General features: G+C 42.6%; 2 protein-coding genes across 3 annotated transcripts in view; one reads left to right on the forward strand and one right to left on the reverse strand.

The window, feature by feature from the left end:
- The window catches only part of PDIA3 (protein disulfide isomerase family A member 3), a 23,303-nt gene extending 17,533 nt beyond the window's left edge, over positions 1-5,770 (forward strand). Inside the window, exons 6-13 of the mRNA XM_029952751.1 lie at positions 911-1,027; positions 1,329-1,454; positions 2,040-2,222; positions 3,010-3,118; positions 3,864-3,992; positions 4,775-4,854; positions 5,189-5,246; positions 5,461-5,770. Coding sequence (XP_029808611.1) covers positions 911-1,027; positions 1,329-1,454; positions 2,040-2,222; positions 3,010-3,118; positions 3,864-3,992; positions 4,775-4,854; positions 5,189-5,246; positions 5,461-5,574 — 916 coding nt within the window. The 3' untranslated portion in view covers positions 5,575-5,770. The remainder of the gene's footprint in view (positions 1-910; positions 1,028-1,328; positions 1,455-2,039; positions 2,223-3,009; positions 3,119-3,863; positions 3,993-4,774; positions 4,855-5,188; positions 5,247-5,460) is intronic.
- On the reverse strand, positions 4,906-10,556 carry ELL3 (elongation factor for RNA polymerase II 3). 2 transcript variants are annotated; one of them, XM_029952753.1, is made up of 12 exons: positions 10,323-10,556; positions 10,038-10,073; positions 9,584-9,696; positions 9,274-9,475; positions 9,105-9,184; positions 8,892-8,967; positions 8,535-8,721; positions 8,409-8,451; positions 8,113-8,284; positions 7,662-7,706; positions 7,539-7,572; positions 4,906-5,084 (listed from the first exon to the last, which is right to left on the reverse strand). In XM_029952753.1, the coding sequence occupies exons 1-12, from the start codon at positions 10,452-10,454 to the stop codon at positions 5,041-5,043; spliced, it is 1,164 nt and encodes a 387-aa protein (XP_029808613.1). In that variant the 5' UTR covers positions 10,455-10,556; the 3' UTR covers positions 4,906-5,040. The 2 variants fall into 2 exon arrangements, with proteins under 2 accessions (XP_029808613.1, XP_029808612.1); XM_029952752.1 differs by lacking the exon at positions 4,906-5,084 and having other exon boundaries at positions 6,989-7,572; positions 10,323-10,552.
- Between the last annotated feature and the right edge of the window lie 235 nt (positions 10,557-10,791).

A 10,791-nucleotide genomic window follows, 5' to 3' on the forward strand; every position in this document is an offset into this window, starting at 1 on the left:
CCGAAGTCGGAGGCTTAACCAACTGAGCCACCCAGGTGCCCCTAAGTCTAGAAATTAAAGAAGGAATTTGCTTCAGGTTTTCAGTGGAGTGAGGAAAGTTGGCTTATGTAGAGGGACAAAATAGTACCAGCAAGAGAAAAATTGGTAAACTTGGTTTATTCGGATAGAGAAGTCTAGTACAAGGATGAACTCAAGCTAAACATTATCTATCATTGTAAAACTACCTATAGAATTTTTCAGCTGGAAGGAATCTTAAAGGTATTTTCTCTAGTGAGAGAATTCTCTTACTATGTGGGAGAGCAGGGCAAGTTACCTTCCAATAAGAGCAAGCTCTGCTTTATTGTGCATCTTGGAATTTGGGGGTAAGTTGGGTTCTGTCACTGGTTTTAAAGGTTTGGAAATTAACCCTGTGCTCTAACCCCCCTAAATCCCTTTTTGCATTGGTGGAAAAGCTGAAGCCCAGAAGGATTTCATTGATAATGGGGCTAGAATTAGAACGAGTCTCCTAACTTTCAAACTCGAGGTTTATTAAACTATACCCAATTATTGCACTTGAGATTAAGGTGGTCAGCACTTTAGCTTTAATGAGGTCATGTTGCCAAGTCTGTGGTCCCAGAAAAGAGTCCTTATATGTTTAAATGGTGCCAGTGAAAGTGGCAAGAGTAGATGGTCTGAGTTTTAAATAAAAGATTGAAGGCAAGCCACAGGAGACTCTTAAATACTGAGAACAAACTCAGGGTTGATGGGGGAGTTGGGAAGAGGGGGAAATGGATGATGGGCATGGAGGAGGGGATTTGTTGGGATGAGCACTGGGTGTTAAATGGAAACCAACTTGACAATTAAATATATTTAAAAAAATAAAAGACTGAAGAATGTTCTGCTGCCTGCCTACTAATACCTTCTTTTTAAGGGGTATCACCTTGTTTCGTCCTTCACATCTGATGAACAAGTTTGAGGACAAGACTGTGGCATATGTAGAACAGAAAATGACCAGTGGCAAGATTAAAAAATTTATCCAAGAAAACATGTGAGTACCTTGTTTGGGATTTCTTGGCTTCATTTTAGTTTGCTTACCTCAGTTATTAAGCAGACCCATGTTTTGGATTAAATAGCCTCATTCAAAGGTTTGAACAGTAATAGTTGAAGTGTGTATTAAAGCAGTAATGTATGGGTCCTAGAACTCTTAGAGGGTATATTGTTCAGTACTCTTTTCTTCATGTTGAAAATTTCTCTCAACTTGAAGCTTTTGTAAGTGTCGTCAATTACTTTGTGATGATTCCATAACATAGCTAAACCTGCCAGAATTGACAAGAGATTATTTATTTCAGTTTTGGTATCTGCCCTCACATGACAGAAGACAATAAAGATTTGATGCAGGGCAAGGACTTACTTGTGGCTTACTATGATGTGGACTATGAAAAGAATGCCAAAGGTTCCAACTACTGGAGAAACAGGTAATTAGGATGTTTTTCCCCTTCATAAACAAGTTTGCCTAATAATGTAAACACTTTCTTCTAAATACCCTCTTACAGTGTCATAGCCAGTTAGAATGGGAATAGTCAGCTCCCTAAAACCACATTTGAAGCTGTTAAGGACAAATAACATAAGCTATTTCCATAACCTGTTGGGCATACCTTCCATAGGTGTTCCTTTGCCTGTGATATAGTTGATTCCTAACCTCCCAGTAAAAGAAAAATGCAAATGTGGTCTAGAATTTGTTTAAAATGTCGTGCCTATGTGCCCATTGAGATTCGTATAGCATTTTATCCGTACAAATTTTCTTCTCAGATTCGTCATCATGTGTGCAATATTGTAGTAACAGTATAGCAAGATTCATTGGGAATGGACTATTTGGTACCACCAGTTTGGCAGCAAAATTCAGTAAGACCTTGGAGTGTTCGTGCCCAAGAACATAGTTTAGACTGATTGCAGAGAGCTGGTGTAAAATTTGGTCTTTGCTTTCTAGCTTCTTGATTTCAGAAGTGGTTTACCACCATGGTATAAAATATCTTGGTGTAAATATCTCTTGTTTCCCACAGAGTGATGATGGTAGCAAAGAAATTCCTAGATGCTGGAAACAAACTCAGCTTTGCTGTAGCTAGCCGCAAAACCTTTAGCCATGAGCTTTCTGATTTTGGCTTGGAAAGCACTGCTGGAGATATTCCTGTTGTTGCTATCAGAACTGCAAAAGGAGAGAAGTTTGTCATGCAGGAGGAGTTCTCGTGAGTTACACATTAATGTGGGTTTGGGATTTGATTCTGCAAAGAAATGTAAAGCCTTTTACTCTACTGAGGATTTATAAAGAAGAACATTAGAATGTGAAGATAGGTCTTCTAGCCAAGACCTGTGATTGTCATTTTTCTCAATTAATTAATTATAGGTACTTTAAGGATCACAATCCTTAATAAATTCTGAATTTTAACAAGAGGATGGCAGCTTGGAATACTTACATGATCATTTCCACCCTGCCATTAAAAAATAGTAGATCGAGAACATTAGACATTCTCTTTGAGATTGATGTAATATCAGACCATTGCAACCGCCTTGCATCCCTGTAGAATATCTTTTCTTTTTGGAATACTACACTGGCCTAAAGTGAACTCAGGGAATGGAAAGATCTTAAATACTCCAGAAAATTCAGACTTTTCGCTTTCTGAGACTTGGGGAGAAAAGTCTTCCTTGTGAGGAAATCAGTAATATAAGATTCTGTAAATAGGTGGCATTTTTCAGAGCAACAAAGACCTGGTTCTTCTGCAGAAGTGAATATCCAGAAAACCAATGTTTTCTTCCTTTTCTGACCTTTCTAAGCCACAAAGAATATGCTACAAATACAGGAGGTGGTTGGTTTTTTTGTTTAATCAGATCTACATGTTGAGAGATAAATTCCTTTAACTTCCAGTTTCTAACCTTGAAACTGGAGCTAGAATATGTAGAAACTATTCTAAGAAAGTGTTTTTAATTCTCTCAGTAGAAGATTAACAAACCTGACCCCTGTCTTTCTAATTGCAGACGTGATGGCAAGGCTCTTGAAAGATTCCTGCAGGATTATTTTGATGGCAACCTAAAGAGATACCTGAAGTCTGAGCCCATCCCAGAGAGCAATGATGGGCCAGTAAAGGTGAGGTGCCCCCCTCACCAAGGCTCTAAGCAGCTGCCTCTCCTCATTGCCCCCAATCTTAGTTTTATTGAGATATAATTGACTCTCCTCATTTCTTTATTCCATAAATGCTTCGTCTAAGTGAAGACCTTGTTGGCTGTCATGTTTTTGTTTTTGTTTGTCCTCAACTCCCTGAAGCATAAAATAAGCATTGGCAGAGCTCATAATGCTCAGTAGGGGCAGGAGTATAAAATCTTCATAGAATTTTTTTTTAAGCTTATTTATTTTGAGAGAGAATGCACATAAGTAGGGAAGGGGCAGAGAGAAGAGAAGAGAGTGAATCCTATGACCGTGAGATCATGACCTGAGCCTACATGAAGAGTCGGACACTTAACTAAGTCACCCAGGTGTGCCACCTTCATAGAATTTTTTGATAGTATTTATATTAGAACTAAGTTACTCTTCAGGGTGTAGAGCAAATTAACCTCCAGTAATAGTTTTGTTTCTTTGAGATTAAGGAAGGGTTGGATATCCCTTATTTCCTATGATTTTCAGAACTAAGTGTGACAGGTAACAGACATGAGAATGAGTTGGTTTCTGGAAAATGGCCGGAACATCTTTAATGTTCAGTCTGTAGATTCTCTTTGGGTTTCAGTGACAGCACAGCACATTTGATAGGGTATGGATGCACAAACAAATTTAGCATGTAGTAAATTTTTATTCTTCGTCTTGCCTTACCAACTAGAGAATCTTTGCTGTATTTCAGGTAGTAGTAGCAGAGAATTTTGATGAAATAGTGAATGATGAAAATAAAGATGTGCTGATTGAATTTTATGCTCCTTGGTGTGGTCACTGTAAGAATCTGGAACCTAAATATAAAGAACTGGGAGAGAAGGTAAGTCTGAACCATATTCTGAAGATAAATTTTGAGTTGAGAACTTAACATACATATTCAGCATTGGCTAATTAGTTACCATAATTAATTCAGTATCTATGTCTTGGTAGATTTTTTTTTTCAGCTGTCTCTTTTCTCCTCACTGCCACTCTAGTGTCTCTAAGCCTGTGCAGTGCCTCAGTTACCTGTTTTTGATTTTCCACTTCTCTTTAAAATTTTAACATTTTATTTATTTATTTTTCAGAGAGAGAGAGAGAGAGACAGAGTGTAGGTGGGGGAGAGTCAGAGAGAGAGGAAGACACAGAATTAGAAGCAGGCTCCAGGCTCTGAGTTGTCAGCATAGAGCCTGACACAGGGCTCAAACCCACGAACTGAGATCATGACCTGAGCCAAAGTCCGCTGCTTAACCAACTGAGCCACCCAGGTGCCCCTGATTTTCCACTTCTCAGACTCAATCTCAATTGTGGTTAAAAGTATCCAGGCTTCTGAATTTTGGTAATGGCTTGTATGAATCCATTATGTTTCACTAGACTTAGCCCTTGTAATGTCTTATGTAAGCCAGGTAATTTTGAAGGTAGCTGTAGAGTCTTACTATATAGAAACCAAGAGAGAAAAGGGATGCCTGTGGAAAGCTAGATAGTATGTACAAGTGTCATTATTACTCTTCCTACTAGAGCAGAACTTATCCAGGTGTTTAAAAAGGAGGTTATTTTAAGTGTTGATTGGCTAAGTGTCCCTTGGTCACCGAAAACTTGAAATTTAAAGATCCTTTTTATTAACAGCTCAGAAAAGACCCAAATATTATCATAGCCAAGATGGATGCTACAGCCAATGATGTGCCTTCTCCATATGAAGTCAGAGGGTAAGTAGATTAAAACCTAATAAAAGTGTCTAGGCAATTGATAGGAAAAAATAAGCTTGCAAACCATTTATTGGGCATAGTTTAGGGAGTGGATCCCTCACTGCACCTGAGTGCAGAACCACTGATGCCTTTCTGGCTTAGACTTCTGCTGCATGGGTCCACATGCCTGCCACAGATTGTGAGCTCTCACGTTGATAGGATGTAAACTAGCCCCTGATGGAGAATGGTATCTGATGAGAAATAAAAATCATGAGAGAAATTATTCCCAGAAAGTTATTGGGGAAAGTATATGTTGGACTTTGAAATGAGTTAACTTTTTTTTTTTTAAACCCAGTTTTCCTACCATCTACTTCTCTCCAGCCAACAAGAAGCTAAATCCAAAGAAATACGAAGTAAGTGTGTTGTCTCCTCTCCCCACAAATAAACACATAAACATACATATTCAGTTCTTTGAATTTTACTTAACTGGAACCTTTTCAATTTCATAGTCAATATATGTGATTGCTAATGTGCTTTTTTACAAACTCAGAAGTCTTCCTATTGGGGAAAAAAATATCCAGGGTTCTGTAAAAGGTTAAATTTTCAGAGTAATCTTTCTGTTTTCAGGGTGGCCGTGAATTAAGTGATTTTATTAGCTATCTACAGCGAGAGGCAACAAACCCCCCTATAATTCAAGAAGAAAAAGCCAAGAAGAAGAAGAAGGCACAGGAGGATCTCTAAAGCAGGAGCCAAACATGCCACTTTGTAAAAGGACTCTTCCACTAGAGATGGGAAAACCATTGGGGAGGACTGGGACCCATATGGGATTATTACTCTCAGGGCAGAGAGGACAGAATGGATATAATCTGAATCCCGTTAAATTTTCTCTAAACTGTTTCTTAGCTGCACTGTTTATGGAAATACCAGGACCAGTTGATGTTTGTGGTTTTGGGAAAAATTATTTGTGTTGGGGGGGAATGTTGGGGTGGGAGGGATTGAGTTGGGGGGTTATTTTCTAATTTTTTTTTTGTACATTTGGAACAGTGACAATAAATGAGCCCCCTTTAAAATGTCTTTTTTCCAAGAGATGGGGAACCAAAGGTTTTCTAGATTAGCACTGTCCAATAGAATTTTCTGGAGTCCTGGGAATGTTCCATAATTATCTTTTCTAACAACACATGTAGATACTGAGCATTTGAAATGTAGCTAAGAACTACATTTTAAATTTTCATTGATTTAAATATTCACACCTAGAGCTACTGGCTTACCATATTGGTCAGTGCTGCTATAAACCAACTAACTAGGTCCATAGTTGTCACCTGTAAATCCTTTCCAAATTTCATCATTTTCTATCCTTAACATGTTTATTGCCCAAGATTTTAGCCTGATGACTAGAATAGGTGAGGGACCTTTCTTATTGGACTCTGTTTCAGGCCCTGCCGGTAAGGATGGGTTACTGTTTATCCTTCTCATGCAACTGAGCATGTTTATACCTCCCGAGGGCTAGTTTCTGCCCCAAAATGCCCTGTATGGGTATGGCATTGGGTTGGGCTTCCATCCAAGTTGTTTCAGGAATTGCTGACACTGCTGGGTGCACCTTTCTTTCCCTAAGCTCAGGTGTGGCCCATTAACTTCCTTCTCCAGTGGAACTAGGAAAGGCAGGATCATTTCTAGTTGTGAATGAAGCATCCACTTTCTTATGCAACAGTGGGAAACAAAAAGGATAGGACTGACATGATCTTTTGTTCAAATGAATTTCCCTTTTTTTGTGGGTAAATCCAAATCCTATTCGCATTTAAAGTTTTTAGTACTGGATAATTCCAGATAGGAGCCCTATTTGTAGATGATCCTCAACCTCTACAGTTTGAAAAAGGTAACTTTATTCCTTTGGAATCTCTAGCTGCCAATTATAAGATGGATTTGATTGAGACTTAATAGCAAAATATATAGCAGGATCATCCTTAGTGCTTTGAAAAAGTAAAGATGCCTAACCATAATCTTGAAGATTCTTAATACATAAGACCTGGGCTGGGGGCTGGGGATCTAATTTTTTAGAGCACCCAAGAAGTGGTTTACATAGATAGTCATGGGTAATAACCATTGCCTTTAAGGATTTAAAAAAGCGTATAAACTTATACAGAGGACACAGAAGCAATCAGTTTTCATTTTTAACCATGTTTGTAAAAGAATTCACTTTTAGTACAAGGGGACCAACCAAGCCCTTTCCCATTATATCCATGTGTATTACAAGTTCTTTTAGATCTGTTACCAGAAGTTCTAACTACTGTTTAGGGAGGCTACCAGGCTAAATTCTAATGTTCTCAAGATATCTTGTCCTGGAAATGGTGTCATTTCTCAGGATTGGAAAATGACTTGGCTGACCTAAAGATGAAGCCAAGCCTCTGCTATTCTTCCTAGTCTCCTGGGCACAGCTGTATAATCTTGCCACTGTGACTACACCCTAAAAAGTAAAGTATGACAACAATGAAAGTCAGTCTAGAGGAGCTCTCACACTTGCCACCATGGACTGAGCAATAAGAAGAGCTGACAGTTGCACTCTGTGCAGTTTATAGTTGCTTTGTTCCTTGATATCTGAGCAGAGAGAGGGTAAAGAGCCCTCTGATAGCTTCAGCTGTCCCCCTTTTTCCCCTCAAACTCCAGGATGAGACCTTTAATGTGGGACAGTTTCTGATGCAGGTACTCACAACGACACTTTTCTTCCCTGTAACCTGGGTAACGCTGCAAAGAAAAAGCATCCATGTCAGGTAAAAAAAAAAAAAAGTCTACCATTTCTTCCTTCTTGGTACCATTCCCAGACCTTGTCTTACCTTCCTGAACTTTTTATATTCCTGGACTATTTTTTCTTCCAGCACCTGAAACAAAGAAAACGCTAGCACCAAGTTTAACCTTGAGAAAAAAAACTGGTTTTCTTTCTTTCTTTTTTAAAGCTTATTTTGAGAGAGAAAGTGGGAGAGGGGCAGAGGGAGAATCCCAAGCAAGCTCCACACAATCTGTGCAGAACCTGACGAGGGGCTCATACTCAGAAACTATGAGGAGATGACCTGAGCTGAAGTTGGACACTTAACTGAGCCACCCAGATGCCCCAGAAGCTCCAGTTTTCTTAAGGGAGAGCAGTAACTTCCCACCTCATTCTACCAAATGATAGAGATTAGTTTTTCCTCTCATAACAGACTTGCTTGCCACTTTGGTTACTGTACAGTCTTTATGGGCAAATTATGACCAGTAAAGCTAGAAAGCCAGCTTGGGTCCAGTCCTTACCTTGTGTTCTGGAGTTCCTCGCTGAACTCTCTTGATCTCAGCTCCCAGCTCTATGAACCTTTGGCTTGCAGCCCCAACACGAGCATGGAGGATGCGGTATTCAGTATAATCCGTCTCAAAGTCTTGCTCATAAGCATGTTGCTGTTCTGCACTGTGGATGGCCCTGTATTGCCTGCCAGGAGCAGAGAGTTGTCACCTTTAATTTCATTGCCCCTGAAAGCTTCCAGCTCACTGAAAATTTATTAATATTTTCTATGCGCAAGACTTGATAAAATTGGAAGTAGCAGGGGACTCACAGGAGGTAATCTGGTACTTCTTCAGGGCTTGGGGATTCAGAATCTAGGAAAGAAACAAAATGACACAACAGTGATTATATAGGTCTTTTCCTCACTAGGGCAGTTTTGGCCTTCTCATTAACTCACCTGCTTGAACTGAGGGACTGTGTTCCAGCCTGGGGCCCATATCATCTTCATCTTTATCTTCTTGCTCCCAATCTTCTCCATCTTGCAGGTCCTGACTGGGCAGTCCTTGTAAGGGACTTGGAGCTAAAGGCAAGGTTCTGAGCCTCTTTTCTTTTAGTCTTCTAGGGGTTGTAGGTGCTGGACGTTTCTGTTGGGGAAAATGGCACATAAACAGCCAGAAGCATGTTCTGCACTTCTCATGAAAATTAATTTCATAGAATGATCTCTGGGACCATCAGAATCCAGGCTCCCTAATTTTAAAATTTTAGCCTAATGGGATAAAGATCTCTTTGAAAATCCCTTGCTATTACAACTTACCTTGTCCAAATATTTCTGGCTAGCAGAGGAAGGCAGTGTCTGATCAGGTTCTCTGTTTGGAAGATGGATCTGGTTTCTAGGATATTTGAAGAGGGAAGGGGAGAGATGAAGACCAAGGTAGGGCTAGATCTGTTATTAAAGCATTTTGGGTGGAGATTAGACAGGAAGACCGTACCAGGGATTCCAGGTTAGTCCCACTCTGCCCCCAAGTACCTCACTTCCCACTGTGCCATGTGTTTCTCTGAGGATCCTGGGAGTGACTGTCCTTGGGTGCTTGCCAGTGGGTCTGGCACCTGGCAGAGAAAGTGGCAGGGGCACTTGGCTCTCTGGGCTTCAGGCTGTGCCCCACCTTATTCCAACTACCTGCAGTTTCTGGCCTCACCTCTTTTAGTGCCATCTGTGGCTGTGAAATTGTGTCTTCTTCAGAATAGTCTCCTATGTTCTGCCAACTCTCAGGATCTCTGGCACGGACAGTTAAATTGTGTCTCTGAACTGAAGATGGGGCAGGGATGGAATCCATGGCTGCCCAAATAGTCAGGCGCTCCCTGAGTGGGCCCAGGCAGTGAAGGTGGTTAGGCCCAGACCTGGAAAGGAGTGGTGGAAAAATGCCAGGAGGGTAAACTTTTAAGTACCTGTGGAATCTGCCTCCCCAACTTTCCACAAACCCTTTTTACCTACCTGTTCCCCCTTACCTGCCTAAGTGTTGGCACACAAGGTCCAGGCCACCACCAGGGCCCTCTGGGCCACACTGGGACATTATGAAGGAGAAGAGACAGGACCAGCCAGGGCCTGGGAACCTCAGATACTAGAGAAAAAGGAGAACCAGAAGCCCCATGAAGTCAGTCCCTCCCCCTCCTCCCATTGCCATTCTTCCCTTAGCCAGCCTAAGAGCGAAGATGGGTCCCACGGGACTCGTTAGTACACCAGGTGCAGCTGAGCTTGAGTTCCCCAGGAGACTAAGACCACACAGTCTCCTCAACCGCAGCTTCCTGGGACCACAACCCCAGCAGCCCCCTCCGCCCCACTCGGCGTTCAGTTCAGTAACTTGGTGACTGCTGTCAGCCTTCCCGGCTTGGCCGCACCCGCCCGAAGCCTACTTCTGTTCTTCCCGCACGCCTCTTTCACACACTCTAGGCCCTTACTTACCCCTCGGTTGCCTTGGAAAGCGATCACTGGCCGAACCTGCGGGGAGAGCAGGTGCGAGCTGAACGCAGGTGAAGTGGCAGTCCCAGGATCCTGCCTCGTGCCCAGGTTGGGGGGCGGGGGAGAGAACACCTGCCTCACGGGCTTCACTTGGAGAGGTGGGGAAGTTGGACCCTACGGATACCACTCCCCAAAACCAGGTCTCTTCGCCAAGGTCACCGACTGAGACCCGAGATCCCGAGGGGTAGATAGAGGCTAGGAAAGATGGGGCCCCGGGTTCCGCCGCACCTGTTGCCGCCGACACTCTTGCAGCGCACGTAACACCGCATCGTTTAGCCTGAGCATCAGGAGGCTGGTCCCGGCAGCTGGAGTGAAGCAGAGTTGGAACTTCCCACTGAGAAGCTCCTGGGGTCCCTCCATGGCTGCGAGGTCGAGCGCAAGCAGAATAAAAACCAAGGGCAAGGGCCACCACCACCACCTCTGCTGTGCAGGGCTAGGCTGGCACTCCCGGTAGCCCAGGTCGGCCCCGCCCTCCGCCAGGACCCACCCCTGGCCCCACCCCCCAGCCAGCGCCACCCCTGAGGTTTCCCAGCCGCTTGGGCGGTGCTTTGCTATCCCCCAGGTGTCTAAGCAAACCGACCCCACTGGTTTCTTAGATTGGCACCCACCGCACTGGGCTTTCAACAGTGATTAGGTTATCTCAGTTACAGAGAGAAAGTCTCCAGCCAACTGTAGACCCCTCACCTAGAATCCCCAG

This window comes from Suricata suricatta, chromosome 9 (genome assembly GCF_006229205.1).
Source record: "Suricata suricatta isolate VVHF042 chromosome 9, meerkat_22Aug2017_6uvM2_HiC, whole genome shotgun sequence".
Taxonomy (NCBI): domain Eukaryota; kingdom Metazoa; phylum Chordata; class Mammalia; order Carnivora; family Herpestidae; genus Suricata; species Suricata suricatta.

Coding starts and splice junctions, on each gene's coding strand:
- ELL3 (XM_029952752.1), bottom strand. CDS start 10,454: ATGGAGGGACCCCAGGAGCTTCTCAGTGGGAAGTTCCAACTCTGCTTC. Junction 9,476..9,583: donor GTGTGCCAACACTTAGGCAG/GTAAGGGGGAAC, acceptor ACTCCTTTCCAG/GTCTGGGCCTAACCACCTTC. Junction 9,185..9,273: donor CACAGATGGCACTAAAAGAG/GTGAGGCCAGAA, acceptor TTTCTCTGCCAG/GTGCCAGACCCACTGGCAAG.